General features: G+C 38.0%; 1 protein-coding gene across 18 annotated transcripts in view; it reads right to left on the bottom strand.

Annotated features, from left to right (window-relative positions):
- TCF4 (transcription factor 4) overlaps positions 1–17,377 on the bottom strand; it is a 347,099-nt gene that overhangs the window by 39,832 nt on the left and 289,890 nt on the right. For all 18 annotated transcript variants that reach the window (XM_080820860.1, XM_080820864.1, XM_080820866.1 and 15 more), the window contains 3 exons: positions 11,703–11,808; positions 7,969–8,102; positions 2,141–2,273 (listed from right to left, as the gene is read on the bottom strand). In XM_080820860.1, the coding sequence (XP_080676986.1) occupies positions 2,141–2,273; positions 7,969–8,102; positions 11,703–11,808 (373 nt within the window). The remainder of the gene's footprint in view (positions 1–2,140; positions 2,274–7,968; positions 8,103–11,702; positions 11,809–17,377) is intronic.

The following is a 17,377-nucleotide window of genomic DNA, read 5'->3' as shown; positions in this document are numbered from 1 at the left end:
TCTGAAAATCGATCCAAAGCCCAAGAAAATTAAAGTGGGAAGAAACATGAGCCACTCGACACCATGCAATACCAAGACTTTATTATCCTATTTAAATCTTCCCCTGTATTTTAATGTAAGAAATCGCAGGACATATTATTTTAAGAAAGAACATTCTACAATGCTCCCCCTTAACATAATCCTAAAGTAATAACTGCACTTATGCAAGTTAATAAAGGTCTGTTCTTCCAAAAAGCTGAATTACCATGTCTACTTATTTCCTGAGAAGATTATAAAGCTTTCTGACATTCTGCTAATAGATTTTGACAAGTATACCCATGATTATGTAATAATCTATGTAATAAAATTATTCTTAAAAGCCTTTTTCTGGGTTCCAGAAATCTTTTACTTTCTCCTTTAAAATTATGGCTCTTTTAATATTGTAGAGACCCTCCCTCCACTTCAACAGGGCCCTGGGGTCCATATAACAAGTTCATTCCATCTTTAGTGTGTGGTTGAGCCTGTTAGCATGCGGAAGTCACCTACTGCTCCATAGCTGCCCAGACCCAATGAAGAGGGACAGCAGACATTCCTGTTCATCCACAGGCTAATGATGAGTCAACCATCTTAAATAGAGCAAATCTCAGTCCCACTGGGATTTGTGGCCATGCTGACCACAGCTCATGAAGAATGATTATTCCATCTCAAAATATCTCTCTCTTCCCAAGTTGCGGTGCCTTGCTCCCAGAAAGACTGTTTTGTACATCATTCAACACAGAATTTTTTTCAAATAATGCCCAAGTATGTTTTCCTCAACTCAAGCTTTTGCTCCACCTTTATACCTTCCTAAAAAAGAAATTTACTCAAACCACAAGTAGACAGGAAATCTGCCTTGTAAGAGGATGAATGACCGGTCATCCTTCTTTATAATGAGACCTCATGACTACAGAAAGGGGCTTTCCATTTGTCAAACCACATTGAAGTGAAATATGCTTTTCTCACCCTTTCAGTTCTGCACTTCTTTCTTTCTTCTTGTTTTTCAAATCTGCCAAAACTGCATTGATAGCTAACCCAACTTCCCCATGTGACCTCTGTCCATTCCTCTCCAAGGTCAAACTGATGCAACACATTTGTAGAAGCTTTGTTATGAAAAGTTACGAAAATGGAAACTCTTGTAAATTTGCTTCTTAGTGAGACATGATAGCGACGGGCTGCGAAGGTGGCTCATCTCAAGTGTGAAATATATTATTGAATAAGCAGGGAGTGTATTATTTAGGCAGAATTATATTTGCAACATTTCAAAGCACATTTCTTCCCTCTCATCAAAAACTTTGCCACATAAGTGATTCACACCACTTTCCCAACTCCCATGAACTCTCTAAAGAAAATGAAAAACTGCAGAGAGCTAAAGGGAATAAACAGTAGGATTATTCTGTCACACATTCTTCTCTCTAAAGCATACAGTTAATGTTCCCATCAGGGACCCGCGGCAAGAGATCCTGAGGCCAAACAAGGTGTCAGTCTGAGCTAGGACCAGAGTAGTGGCGACCAGGGGAGTCTGAGGTTTTATTAAGACCCTAGAACGTCAGGCTGTGTGATTCCTCTGCATGGCAAAGTTGCTTCTTCCCCTCTGAAAGACTCCACGATGCCACATTCTCCAGGAGGTGAAGTCATCTAGTTATTAATAATCACCCATGAATATTACAGGAGCTAGTCTTTGGAAGACTGTGGTATGTCATGGTTAAGAGCCTAGCACGGTTGACGAGATTTGGGAAGGGGTCAATAACTACTGGTAAGAGCTAACTTGCCCCCCATCTCACTAGTCTTCAGTGGTTTGTCTTACAAAAGTTCACTTTGCTCACTGTTGGAGAGTGTGAGAAGCAAGGTAGTTTAGGCCTAGTTCAACCTTTGTTCAATCTAATAACTCACAATGAACCAAGTAGCCAAATATCAGTTTCTTGTGACCCCCCAGAAAAGAAAAAAAAAAGTGATTATGGACAAGCCAATGACTATTTCTGTTTGATTCATGTATTTTCATTCAGTTATGTGACAAATACTCATTGCCTGCTTGCTGTTCAATGATGAGGAGAAAAAAGAGGTCCCGTATTCTTAAACCCTGACCTTGCTTGTCGGCGTCAGAATCACCATTTCTATGACTCACCCATTATACTGTCGGTCCCGTTGGCAGGAGGCGTGCAGGAGGAGGAGCTGTAATGGTTTGTGCCACTACGGTGGAAGGTGGACATCGGAGGAAGACTGGAATTGATGTCTGCTGAGGAGTGTGATGGATAGCTCTGCAGCAAGAAGAAAAAAAAAAAAAAAAGCCACATTTAACCATGAACTATTTAGTGGGTTAGGTTTCTAATACTCCTTTTGGAATTCTTCATTTTGCAATGGAGACAGCCCTTCGAATTTCAAAATATCCAAGAATACATCTTGCTTAGATCTGACAGATTTCATTTTTCAAATAATAAAATACAAAGACACATAGTTGGTTTGGGCTTGCATCAAATGTAGAGGAATACAATGGCCATCAAGGACAGTGAGAAATGATCACAATCTCTAAATCTAAAAATTATTGCTTCAAAGTACCTCTGAGGTGTCAGCAACATAAAAAACCATCTCTACTATTATTTTTTTGTATGAACGATTGATCAAGTAAGAAAGATTCCATGATACAATGAATAAAACAGTATCATGATCCATGGGATTGACATGGGTCAACTTTTGGACTAAATGGCAAAGAGCAGCCAGTCTCAAATCCTCCGCCTATCCAGCAGGACCACCTTTCTGAACTCAAGCAAGAAAAGAAGGGTAAATGGAAAATTTCTAAGAAGTAAAGATGATTAACTATCTCTCTAAAGCATCAGTATGTAAAGCCTTAAATCAACAACCATACTGAATTAAATTGGAATGAATGAACTGAGAAAGACTAATGTGAGCTCTTTCTTTCTGTGTCCTCTTCATTAGTAATCTACCAGATAGCTATGAAAAAAGAACATCTTCATAGAATCATTTGTTTTAATGTTTTGCCTTGAGTTCAATTATTATCCTTGTGGTCCAAAGAAGCTGCTTTTCTTGGGGGTATATCACAGTGCCTGTAAAGTGGCAATCCATCTGCTTGGGAATGAGCAGATCACCAACACAGACACAGTTATTTACCAAAACACATCAAGCTATTTTCTTTTCCAAGATAAAAAAGTAGCTTAAAAAATTATTCTCATAGGTATTTGAATGTGTTACAGACATGTAAAGGAAAACTATTTTGGCTAAACTATATTTTTTTCTTATGGGTAATATATTAATCAGCCACGGATATTCAATTAAAATTAGAGATTGAATATGATGCTAAAAGTCAGGGGTGCTTAAAGCCAGGCACTTATTCGTAGGAGTGAAACACCGGTGTCTTGGTATTTCTGTATTAATTTTGTGAGGCCCATCTTGGGTTCTACCTCTTCCTTTAGTATTCCTTCCTACTTCCAACTCCTGCACAATCTCTTCTGTCTGAATCCCTAATGCACTCACATTCTGTGCTGTGCCATTTAACACTTAATTATATGCTGCCTTTCCTTGCTTTCTCTTTCAAGTGAATTTCCACCTAGACTGTAAACTTTTTAAGGGGAGGGAATAGAGCTTATACCTCTGCATCTCACAACTTACGGCTGAGTGCTGAACACATGATTATCTTATACTCTCAATGAACAACTGGTTATCGGTTGGCACTTAATAAATAGTGGATTGAAATACCACTTATTTGAAAGAGAATTAAACAGTCTAGGAAATGAACCTACGTTAGATCTGCCAATGACACGGTGGATGTCTTTGACAATGTTACCTCTACACATTCAAACCAGTCCAAATGAAAGGTCAATATCAGTGAAAAAGTTGAGATGATACCCTTAAGTCTTTCCCACTTCCCAAGAAGGCTTTTCAAACTTTTTAATTTCATGGACCTCTGTGCTTCACCAAAAAACTCCTTAGGCCACCTGTTAAACTCATTCCTTCTTGCCACTAACGAAATGCCCCAAGCAGCCCACGAACTTTTCTCCAAACAATGACAGAACGGGCCCACTGCATGGTACAGCTAACCCAAAACACTGGACAAGCCACGGAACACCAAACTTAGAACAACTATTTCTGCTTGACAGCTAAACACCGTAATAAAGTAGAGAAAAAGAAACTGAACATAGAAGAAAGAAGGAAACTGAAAGAAAGAAATGGTTTGCGTTCATTTCTACATAATGCTATTCTGTGCTGAGTTTCTGAAGAACAGGGAAACTGTATAAATCAGTCCCAGATATGCAAAAATCAAAACAGAGGAAAGAATTTTGAAAAATATTTAAATGACTATATAATCACAGGGTCGAATGGGGAAAAGATTTCCACATTAGGGAGGACTTCTAGACACTTTTAACATGGTGCAAAATGGGCAGTAATTCAGGATTTAACAGACAGAGGGTTAATACTGAGTTTGGAGAATGATAAGAAAAGTTCTTCCCCATCGATTTTAATAGGGAAACCAACACAATCCATGTAAATCAGTTATTTTTAGAGACTTACAGAAAATAGGATGCTGAAAAAAATTAATGAGATTTATTATTATTTATTTATTATTATAAATTATAATTTATGATAAATTTATTGTTTATTATTTATTAACTTATTATTTCCTTATATAAGGAAAAGTATCCTGAAAACTACTATCACTCAGATATAATAAATACACTGCAGAGACTATCACTGATGTGTGAAGTATGTCTCTTTTAGAATATTTAGGGACCAACAATGAGAGGTCTCTTTTGCCTCTCTACCTCTGGCTATTGCTACTGTCTGCCTGCTTGCTACATATGGAAAGGGGAAACTGAGAAAGCATAATGGCTTTACATGCCCACTATTGAAATATTTTTACTTATGATGCCCGATTACAGCATATTTGTAGCCCAACAGACAGAATAAGTATTGAAAAATGTTTCTATTAGTGATGCTTTTATCAACCCATGGGTTGATAATTCAAAGATTAGAAAATATAATCACTGGTGGCACATACTAAGAATAAAGTCATGCTTTGGGCTCAGGCAAATTTTATAACCTTGGCACCATTACTCTTTTATGCCAGGCAACTGTTTGCTGTGGGGGTCTCTCCCATGTCTTACAACATGCTTACCAGCATCCCTGGCTTCTACATGCTAGATTCCAGTGACACCTAACAGCTGGAACACCCAAGAATGTCTTCGGACACTCCCAAATGTTCCCTGATGAGGGGGTAAAATCATACCTGGCTGAGAATCACCAGGGTAGAGGTTTATGTTACAAAAAATTCAGAACTCTTTTATATTAAAATTCCAGATCCCTAGGACTATTTCACTCTGTGGGGCAAAGACCATGCCTAAACCATGCCAGACGGAGGTCTCTATCCTATTTCTAAACAAAACTCTGCCAGGTCATTCCAACCTTAACTCTTGCACAGCAACCCATTCCAAAGCTTAACCACAAACTCCATTCTTCCGAGTGATTCTGTATGTGCACCTGTGACATAGTAGCGATTAGCTGTGGGATTGTGTCGTAGAAACTGACGCTGTAAAGGGGATTTAAAGAATCGAAATTGGTCACGAAATTGGTTGCTACTGGAATGTGCGGATTTGAAGCTTTACAATTACACATTCTACCACAATGAAGGCAATAATGTTTCTAAAATGTTGTACCTTCAGAGACAATACTAATTTGGCCAAATTATACCCAAAATGATACAAGGAAAATGCTCTTCTTTTTCTCAAACTATTCTTTTGTTCTGTGTGAGACTGGCCAAAAGCTATAGATGAAAATTGGGAGCAACTACCATTATTTTCAAGTGAAAGGACACTAAGTACCTACTGCATACTCAAATTATTCTCAATCAGTGTCAGATTCCTGAAAGGCATTTCAGCGAGAGATTTCCAAATGGTTAATACTGAAATTACAATGATTACTAGATATAATAATATAACAGTTTCCCTATCAGTGAGAAAATTCATTAGGATACATTACCAGAGACCTAATTCATTTACCATTTTTTAAAAACAAACCCTTAATCTCTAAGATCTGCTAAATAATCATATTAAGAATAAAAATGCCATGTTCAGTGTTGGATAAATGACATTACAAATACAGCATCTGATACAACCTGTTGGGTTATTCCTTCAAATGATCTTTCTTCCTGGTTGATAATATTGTATTGGTTTTTAAGGTTTTCAGCAAAATTTTTTCTAAAAGGAATGTAGTTGGTTTCCTTTTCAAAATTACACTTTTTATGCATTCGAGCACACTTTAAAGATACCTCCGCCCATGCAGTGAATTTGATTGGGATAAAATCAAACCACCTACATCAAAATTCTACAGTATGATAAGGAAAGGAAGAAAGAACAAAAATAAATGTCAAATGAACAACTCTTAGAAGGACTGACATTCCATGTTATGTTAGTATACTGCCAAAATCTTTTAGTTGTAATCAAAATTTTTCTTGCTCATAGGACAGATGTAGTTTTGATCATGAGTTCCTTAGAGAAGTAGAAAATGATGATGGGGAAATAAAGATGTTGGCCAAGAAGAAATTCTAGTATAATAATAGTTGATATTTCTCTAAGCTTTCACTCTAATACCTCCAAGTAGGAGGTGGGAGAAGATAAAATGTGCAAGTAAGTCATTTGCTATTTACTGAAGATGTGCTGAAATTGGAGATAGGTGGATTTACACATTCAAACTTGGCAGATGATATAAAAAGGCCAATTCTCTCTCCACTATTTTTGCCTCTTGTTAACAGATCGGCTAACTGACCACAGTGTCTCTATCACCAGGACTCACTAGATAAGTATCTTCCAAGGATATCAGAGACTGTAACTTCTGGAATATTTATGTTGTCAGAATAGAATATAAGTCACCTTTTCTATGTCTCTAGTGTTTGAACCAAAGAGAGGAAAGATCACAGAAGCCCAGAAAGTACTATTTCCTATCGCAGAGCAGAGAAAGACACGTGAACCTGAGTTTGAGGAGAACAAGGGGCAATTTCGAGATGAATAGTGACCCAGCACCATGAAGGACCACTGGATTTGTTCAGACCCTTTTTCATACTTGTAGGATTATAGCTTCATACATTTTTAAAGTTATATGACTGCACAAGGGACTCAGTCCCATCTTACCTGCATCTCAAACCTAACTCATGGTCTCCTGTAATGCTCAACTCAAGTTCCTAAGTGGATTCTGGGCTGTGGGAGTTTCGAGGCTGGAAAAGCTCAGATGAGCTCCTTCCTCCAAGATAAAGGGACACACTGGGATGGATGATTTTAGGCAATGGGCAGAGTGAGCACTTCAGTAATGCAACAAGATAATGTTCTGCAGTTCGGCAGTTTTCAACTGAGTGAGGCAACGGAGCATCACATTAGCTGTAACGTGGAATTACAGCTGAACCACTGAAAAGTGGGAATCTGATCTATACAGAAAGCTCCTGGTCGCTGTGACTAGTGGCGTGTATGGGAAACAGGAACTCTTTCCTTTGGGTGTGGCACCACGGGTCAAAACTGTCACCACGGACAGAAGCCGGTAAGGGGAAGTGGAAATGCACATGGGAGATGCAGGCCACCTACTGACGGCCACTCTACCCCCTGCAGTACACTCTTCAAAACTACGGAAAGTAAACAAATAAATGACAAGGATCCACCATAGCTGAAATTGTACAACTCAAATACAGCATGCATTTATGTCCGAAGGAGGTTAACAGTGTCATAAAAGAAAGCACGGAACAAAACACCATGAAGTTCAATGCCAAAGAAAAGCCACAAGGGCTTCCAAAGATGATCTGTTCTGTCTTTGATCTCAGAAACAAGATAACTCTAAGAATGATGGGTTATACTGTTTCTACATTCATAACAGAGTCCTTGTGTCCATGCACGGAAAGGCGGAGAATGGGATTTCGTGAACTAGCTGTGTTGTCCCCGGAACCATGTAAATCTGCCTTACCAAGCGTTCGTGTGGATGCAGGCTACAGTAGCTGCTAGACTGTGGAATATGAGAAGAACTGCCCAACATTCCTCCGTAGCCAGGCTGATTCATCCCACTGGAGGAGCTCCAAGGGTCACTGCTGTGATGGCCATCTGTAAAGGACAAAGAAAACCATGACTTTTCGGAGGCATTCAGCCTTGCCCTACAGAATAGGGTTTTTTCATATACTTGAAAATGGCTACCCGTTGTGCATTCATCTTTGTGCTGTTTTGCTGATTACCTCAGAAGACAGTCATCCTTCTTTTTTCCCCCGAGTGGCTCTATATTGACAACAAATGTAAATATTTACCATAGGCAGTGTTCTTAGTAAAAATTCAGCTATAAAAGGACAGAACACATTTCTATGTAGAATTATGTCAAGTCAGCCAGGTAAACAATACTAAAGAAAACGCTTCTTCTAAAAGTCCCCTGACCTCCTTTTCTATGAAAACGAAGAGTTGAATGTTCCTAAATTTTGTGATGAAAATAAAATACTTAACACATTATAGAGTTGACAAGTTTACAAGTTTTTAAAATGCAGATAAAGAGATAAGAATGAAAAAGAACATCTCAGATTTTTTAAAAGATCAAATTTCCTTTTTTATTACGTATATGGTAGAATTAAAGTTGAAATTACCTTATAATTTATAGGGAATGTAAGTCTCAGATATAAATAGTTCCGAGTTTTCTTTCTTAACATTCACTTTCTGGTGCATAGTTCTACTGCTACCTTAAGCCTTCAGTAGCATTGAAAGGGCACACATATCATAAGGTAGATGTTACACTGGGGACAATTTTAAGAGGTTCTAGATTTTATAAAACTGTATGTTAAAAAGAGGTTTAAAATGATGTGGATATTATATGAAGTACCTTTCAATATTAAGCTAATCTTTGTTGCTACCATATTAAAAGCATTTTTATGGATTCTTTTTCTTCTCTGGGTCTATTGGCTTAGAAGTTACTCTTAGGATTGCTGATGTTTGGTTTGGGTTTCTCAAAACGAAGGTGGTTGGTGGAGATGGGGTGGGTGGGCATCTACGTCATTGCTGAAGTCAAATTTGCCCTTGTTTCAATAGTTCTACCGAAATTATTGAAAGCCAGCTGAATACCAGACCATCAGCAGGGTGTTCTCAGTACAGCAGGCACTGCCTCCTTGAAAATAAGATTATTTTCACCATCTATGTTACATAATAAAGGCCTCTTGAAAATTTTGGCAATAGGCAAGTTAAATCTAACACTATATACCGCAAAGCTTTTTTTTTTTTTTTTTTCCTCCACTGAGCTTTTAAATCCAGAAGTTAGAATTCCAAAAACGAATAGTTTCAGGACAGGGAGGAACGATCAATGGATTTCTTTTTTAAAAAAAAAAAAAAAAAAAAAAAAAGATCCTATCTGAGATTCTGACCACTTAAGAGTTTTAACCAGAAGACGGAAATTCAAGTGAAAAATGAGAGGTCACATGGTAGTGAGTTTAAAATATGCTCCTGAAAGTCTCCCAGGATCTTTCACCCAAACTGCATGTTTTTTAAAGACCTGAATTCTCAGAGCACCAGGCACCCATCACTGAAGGAAGCCGGTATGAGAGGGGATCACGAGGTATGGTTTCCGTGATCCTAATGGGAAAATAGAGGACTTTCTAAAAGATATTATTCACACACTTTAGATGTAGCTTTCAGGTTGTGGAAGTGTAGATGTCACCTTAACTCCAAAGATGAAGTTAAGGCCATAACATTTCAAATAGATGGCATCAATGACAAATAAATTGGGAATATATATCATTGAACAAGAGTCTCCTGAAACATTCTGACGACATGGTGCACTATATGGAAATACATTTAGGATTCGTTAACACAGAACACTCTACTCAATGCAGACTTATAAAAATACATACTTTACATAAATTATGCTTTTCACAGTAAATTAATATTTATCACATCCCATGATCTTGGCATAATGTTGTTTTGAAAGAATAGAATTAGATGTGTGCAAATTAATTGTGCTCATCATAAATGTCAACTCAAAAAAATTTGTTTTGCCTTTTTGGGTATTCATATGCAGAAAAGCATGTTTGTTCCCCACATTCTGCGTGGTCTACTGTGGTGCAGAGCCTACTGTTTTCTGTCTTCCTCTACTTGACCTCCCATGCGGTGTGCGCAGTTGAAGCAAGCACCTTCCTGAAGGCAGGTAGGAGAAATCTATCCTGTCAATTTTCTCCGTGAAAATCTGCTGTGAGTGGTGAGTCCTTGAATTGACAATCTCGATAAGCACCAATAGAAGAGCTGCTCTGACTGGTCGTCAAAGAGGGCAGCGGGGGCCCAAGCGGCCGCTGTGCCTTTTGTCACGGCCCAGGATGCCCTCAAGCGACATACCTTGCTGGGTCCCTTTGTGAGTTACACCTAGGACAGGTCACAAAGAAAGATAAAGGGCCCTTATGAACATGAGCTCTATTATGCGTGGAACAAATTCTCTCCATTCCTGGGAGACCCATTTGATTCAATTTTATAGATTTTCCATGGAATTTCACATGTGAACTAGCAACCCGGAAAACCTCATACTCTGAAGGGCAAGAAAATCAGTTCCTTTTAATCAGAATGACTTTGAGTATGTCCACTGCAAGATAAATGAGACACCAGGCTGCTCCCCGGTTCCTTGCTGCTCCAAGGGTGCTCCCCCTCCCACGGCACGGCCCTTCCTAGAGCAGCACGGAAAGGAAATCCCAGGGCACGTGGCCAAGGCACATTCAAAAAAGGTTTTCGCAGCCAGGCAAAAAGAGTTAAAAGTTCTGCATACAGGTACAGGAATTCTTGGTAAATTCCATGTCTATATTTCAGAGTATTAACTTGGCAACAAGATCATCCTATTTTGACAATAAATGCCACAGGGTTATCAGGGATGAAGCCCCAGGTGCAACTACTGGACAGTCTGTTCTTCCACGCAGCTGGTGTCATGCTATCTATTCCAGTCCACTTCCGAGCAGCAGAAAGGAGCCATGCTACCAGTGGCAAGACTGTAAGCTCAGAGGTACACATCCATGTGCATTTCATTAAATAAACTCCATGATTAAAAGAATAAATACACTTCACCTACTGTGAAACGGTCATTTTCTCCATTTGTCTTGGACAAAAGCTGGGTCTTTCACCCTAAATCAATTAGCATGTTTGGGTGGGTGGAGATTTCGTTGTGTAATGAAATAATATTCGAGTCTTGAGATAGGTTGCTTCATCTTAAATGAAGTTCTTGTTCTTACTTATAAATTAATAAGGGGCTAAAATTTTTATATGAAGTTATACATAAGGACAATTTGTTCCCAGTTGGCTAAATCCAGGATGCTCAAAATACACACTGAACCAAAACACTTCTAAAAATACACACACGTTCTTCTTGGGGAGAGAAGAGGCAGAAATGATCTGTCATAGAAGACCATCCCCCCCAAGAAGTGTCAGTTCTTAGTGAAGTCAACCAGTTTAATCTTAACTCATCATTGCTCAAGGGGCTTTGATTTGAAAAACTAGGTCTTTGTCGAGGTTTAATTAATTGATGAATTTTTAATGAATTCAACTCCTAAGAAGGGCATGACCTTCAATATTTTCCACTTGCCTAATATTCCATTTGTTGAGGATCAGTTTCAGCAGTCTTTTGCCCCATACACGACCTGAAAAGACCCAGGGAGATTCTGCCCAGTGGATTTCCCCGCAGAAGTGGCAGCATCTTACCCTGCATGAAGAAGGAGCTAGGGAAAGTGCTGGCTGCTGGTTTCGAGGAAGGGTAGCCTGGCGAGTCCCTATTGTAGTCGGCAGTGCTTGCTGATGGAGCATAAACCTGAGGAAGGAGAGACAATTTAGTTTTGCTTGCTGCATTGACCAAAGCACCTCAAGGTCCATTACGTGATAAGAAGCAGGCACAAAATGCTAAATTTCCATGTCCGTTCCAAATCTGATCAAACCCTAGAACACTGCCCCTTTCGGAACACAGAAAAACAAAAAACAACAACAAAAATGCTGAGTAGATTTGTGTGACTGGAAAACCAGGGGCGGGGGATATTTTCCAGTTGTAGGCAAGAATACTGCAAATTATGTCTAGTTAAATATATTATATAATACCCACAGGGTTGTCCTATCCAAGCATCTTTTTTTTTTTTTTTAACATAAATGGCCTCTGAGGTCATGAAAGGTGCAAACAGAAGGGCACGCATCAAGCCTCTCCCTTTTACTCTACCTTTCAATTAAAATGTTCACATCTGAGAGAAAGAGACAGAGACAGAGAAAATGAATGCGCTATCCAGACCACAGAAAGTGACAAATACATCTTGGAATATTAAATTCCCATAGTGTCAGCTTTTTGCAGAGATGCATGAAAAAGACCATTAAAAGCCCAGATCTACATAGACCACCAACAATCGGTATGTACACAGGAAGAGGGGGGAGCACCCCTTTATAGTTCTTATTACATTTGTGTGTGCAATAAACTTAAAAAAGTGTGCCAAAATCCTAATTTACTGAACATTCATTTACTAATACTCATGAGACTTGGGGAACCAGTCCTTTATAAAAATAGCCTGTGTATTTTCTTGTTTATGTTTCCTCTAAAGGAGGCAGCATAGTCGAAAAGCATAAATTCATAAGGTATAGTTTAACTTTAATTGGTTTCCCCCCTTGCCTTTTCTGCTAAATATAATTTTTTCAAATCCCTATTTTCTTTTGCTCCGAAAGTTCCTCTCTCCAGATGGTCGGAGAGACTGAAACACTGTCATCCTCTTGATGAAAATGGATACCTTCCTGCCTCCATTTTGAAGCAGGCAGCGGCTCACAAAATTGGCAGTGAGCCTACAGTGATATTCTCAGGTCACAGTAAAAGAAAGAGAAATTCACCAATAAAAAGGCAACTGCAGAGTTACCAAAAAATACTCCCATTTTTTTTTTAACAGAGCACCGAATAAACACCCTAAGAAAAATTATATAATTGCTCTCAGAACACCATGAATCACAAACTAAGCATTAATACAAGGTTTAGGATTTCACAAAGGATAGGTCCACAGAGACAGATGTGGGAAAATATGCATACACATACATACATCAAATAAATGCTACATGTGCCCCACAGTGCCCTTGAAAATCGGGAGGTCCTGGAGACGGAACAAAACAAAAACAAACCAGAAGAATCCAGGCACACGTTAGAAAACAAGGGTTTTCTGCAGTCAAGGAGGGAGACAAGCCCCCTATTTCGTGGGCTATATTTCATTTTATTTTGTAATTCTCCTTGAATTTTCAATATATAAATGTCTATTTGCTTCTATTTCCACAGGGCTTACAATAAGGAAGACATCTTTTTTAAGCATCTTTAAGAGACAAAGAATAAACCTTAAGCCAGGAAATCTCCAAACAAATCAATATCCTTAAAGTTTTGTCATGCAAAACCCAGTATTTTCTTGAGAACTATATACAGCTAATAAACAGTTAGTTAGGGAAATACTATTGGATGTATTTAGAGAAGGTCTTGAGAGTAGGCTAAAAACATGAAATAAACATTACTGTCTAGAAAAATGGGAAATTGAAAATTAGATTATCTCATTCTAATGACAGAATGAACTCAATACAGCTACTATACCTAACACCATGTACCTACAGTCTGGGCTACTAGCCGGACAGCTATTTGGACAGCTGGTATTAACATAAGCTAAGTGTACTATGTGTCAGTCCCAAATTTTAGAGATCAGCATATTTACTATAAAGATGAAAATAAACTCTGACCCATATTATGAAATCACTTTATATTTGAAAACAATTTGAGTAAGTTCTTTAGGATAATATATAGTTTAATTTTAATTGTACTCTACTACAATATCTTTAATATGCCTATGATTATGTCAATACCATCTGATGGCACCTAACAAGGTTCACCTTTTTTCCCCAACATGGGCAGAATTAGTTGATTTCTTCCGGGAGAAAAGGATAAATCTTTGGTAATTCTGCCCGCGTACAAGGAGGCTCTTGGACTATGAATTATGATCAAACTCAAAGATCTGAGGATAAGATTACTCATCCCAAATTCGTAAGTACCACCTGCATAACAAATATCTATGGGCTTACAAAGTTTTTAGGATATATTATACTATATAATTTCTATTTTTCTGGTGTTACGGTCAAATGAACACTTTTTAGATAACAGGAAAGTCTTATTATCAAGGAATAGGCCATGTTTATAGAAAAAAGGCAATTTCTGCATATTTTACAAATTTTCTTTATACTGTAAATTTACAGATCAGGTAAAATGTTATTCTCTTTCCATTTATGTACTCCATCTTTGCCACCACAAAAGTTATTTTTAAGGTGAGCAGCCTACAGAATTATTTATAGAAATGTAATCCATGCACCTAACTATTATACTTTTTTTAAAAGATTTTATTTTTAAGAAATCTCTACATCCAACGTGGGACTCAAACTCAAAACCCCGAGATCAAGAGTCATATGCTCTATCAAATGAGCCAGCCAGGCACCCCTATCCTTTTTAAAAATAGAAGGAATTAAAAAATTTATTTGGTTCAGCTCCCCCCTCATTTTAATTATAAGGAATTCAAAAATGGAATGGTGAAAGCCACCGTTCAAGATTTGCAACTTGCCCGACATACACAACAAGCAGTTGTTCTTTCTTTAAAAATGGTGGTGGAGATATCAGATGATATTTACGAAAACAGACTGATCATAACATTCATCCTTCACTTTATCCTTAATGTTTTCATCTCTAATAACCTGGATGACCAGGAAGCTGCGTTGTTATTTTTACTTCAGTCGACTATTTTGCCAATTTCTCAATGAAAAGACTCCAAAGTATGGGTTCCAATAATGTATTTAATAGAGATACTAAATTCAATAAGAAAAGCTCACATCCAATTAGTTTTAATTATTCCTATTTTAGGTAACTGGGAAGATGACAAGTATTTGTTAACTAAAATAGTTTTTTATTTAACAGGACAATGATAAACATCCCAGATATCTCCAAATAGTTGGAGTCATTTTAATGACTAATATTAAAATATCAGGCCAATGAAAAATGAAAGAAAAATCCCAAACTCTAGTTCAGTGTACCAAAGTGACCCTACCTCTGAAACATAAGAATAAGTCTAAAGGGAAACAAAAATCTACACTTAGTTTTTCTCTGATAAGGTAGCTTAGATCAAGGTGACTTCTGGCATTCTTATTCCACCCACTAGAGAAACCAAAGAAGGGTGAAATTTTTGTTGCAGAATGGGAAATGAGGAAACTTGGCCAAAGCTCATAGGCTACTGCTCTTTTCGTGAACTGTTTGTGGAATAAAGTTTCACGGGGAACTAATAGCAAAGTATAGTTTATGCCCAAATTTAGCACCATTATCTTTTCTTTTACATTTCAAAATCATAAATATAGAAATTCTGAGTTTAGCCAATCTCTCCAGATTAACACCAAAAACCCTGAACTGATAAAAAAATTAAAAAAATATATTTTGTCATTTTACATATTTAATTTTTGTTGTAATTTGAGAAGAATTACTATATTACATTAGCTGTTCCATCCAATGTTCCTGGTTATCCTTTGCTCAGTCATCAAAGAAATAATACGATACCTTCTTTTAAATAGAATCTTTGCCTATTAGGCCAGAAGAAAACCAAGCAAATCTGCAAAATGAAGGGAGCAGAATGCATATTCTACCTTTCCCCTTGATGTTCTCATTTTTATCTGTCTTGGCAGATCAGTTTCACTTATGAAGATTCAAAAAATAACAATGAGCCAATTGTTTAGGGTCTCTTGTGGAATAGCTTTCGTGCAAGGAGCTCTACACACTCTACTTCTGGTTTTCTTAAGGGTCATACAAGATGGTTATTATGAATAGCATCATTCCTATTTCACAGGGCTGAAGTATAGTAGAGAGATCAATTGTATTGGTCCAGACCAGCCTGGGTGTGACTGCAAGTTTCACCATTCATCAGTTAGACAAACTTGGACCTGTTCCTTTAACCTGTCTGGCCTCCAGATTCCTACCTGTAAGATGGGAATGGCAGAGCCTGCGCTATGCAAAGTTCTTACGAGAATAAAATGGTATGTTGTGTGTGAAACTACTAGAAGAGTACGTGGCACTTATTAAGCATGCAAAAAAAAAAAAAAGCCAAAACAAACAAACAAAAACAAAAAAACCCATCAGACAATAGGGTTAATCTTGTGCTGCTACTGTTTTTATTATCTGAGAAAATGTGACTCAGGAACGTTAAAACGTTAGACACCTTTTCTACATTAACAATTAATCAAGTGGTGAAGGCAGGATTTAAATGGGTCATCAGAGTCTATATTCTTTCCATACAAAGCAATTCCTTGCTCTTAAAAAGCAAAAAAAAAAAAAAAACAAAACAAAAAAGTGGTCTTTTTAAACTATCAACACAAGGCTGTACTTTGTCCACGGTTTATAGAAATATTCTCATGGGGATTTCATTATTACTTTTTAAGAAAATAAAATGTGATAAGACATGTTCATAGTAAAACCAATCTGTAGTAATGTTACTTGCTTCCTCAAGTGGGGAGCTAAGCTCTAAGGGGACAAAGAGAAGTGGCTACAGGTCCTGTGTCATGAGGTGTGGAACTGAGGGAGGCTGGATGGTAACTAGTAGGATACACGATTCACCTTTAACATTCCTTACCATTACTACCCCTTTTGGGATTCTGCAAGTACCATCGGAGTATAGAATTTGCAAAGAGAAAAAGTTCAGACCAACTGGAATGTTGTAGTCGAGACTTTCAGACTCTTTTTTTTTTTTTTTTAAAGATTTTATTTATTTATTTGACAGAGGTCACAAGTAGGCAGAGAGGCAGACAGAGAAGAGGAAGCAGGCTCCCTGCTGAGCAGAGAGCCCGATGCGGGGCTCGATCCCAGGACCCCGGGATCATGACCTGAGCCGAAGGCAGAGGCTTTAACCCACTGAGCCACCCAGGCGCCCCAAGAGACTTTCAGACTCTTAAAGAGAGTTGCTGTATGCTCCATGATGGGTGGAAAATAGCAAAGCTAAATTATGCCTCCGGTGCCCATGTGCTAGCAAGGCTCACTTAGTAGTTTAGACCTTGGCAGATTTCACAAATATTCTAAACTATGACAGCAAAACAGTCAAATGCCAAGCATTCACAAAGGTAGGCATATGCTTTGATGCTTCCCAGCATCTAATGGGGAAAAAGTACTTCTAGGTGGATCAGCTCACTACTCAGGCAACGGGGCTGGACCCTCAACTCTGAAAATATTGTTTGAAAGACATGGGTTCCAGTAAGAGAAATGAAGGACTCAGGGGCAGTGGTACCTCCATATTCAGAAGAGTGAGTATGGACCCTAGAATTGTGCCATGTAACTAAGGTAAATGTACATCGTTAACTGATCC

This window comes from Martes martes (genome assembly GCF_963455335.1).
Source record: "Martes martes genome assembly, chromosome: 13".
NCBI lineage: Eukaryota > Metazoa > Chordata > Mammalia > Carnivora > Mustelidae > Martes > Martes martes.
Note: the sequence above shows the minus strand (reverse complement) of the source record. Positions and strands in the feature narration are given on the sequence as shown.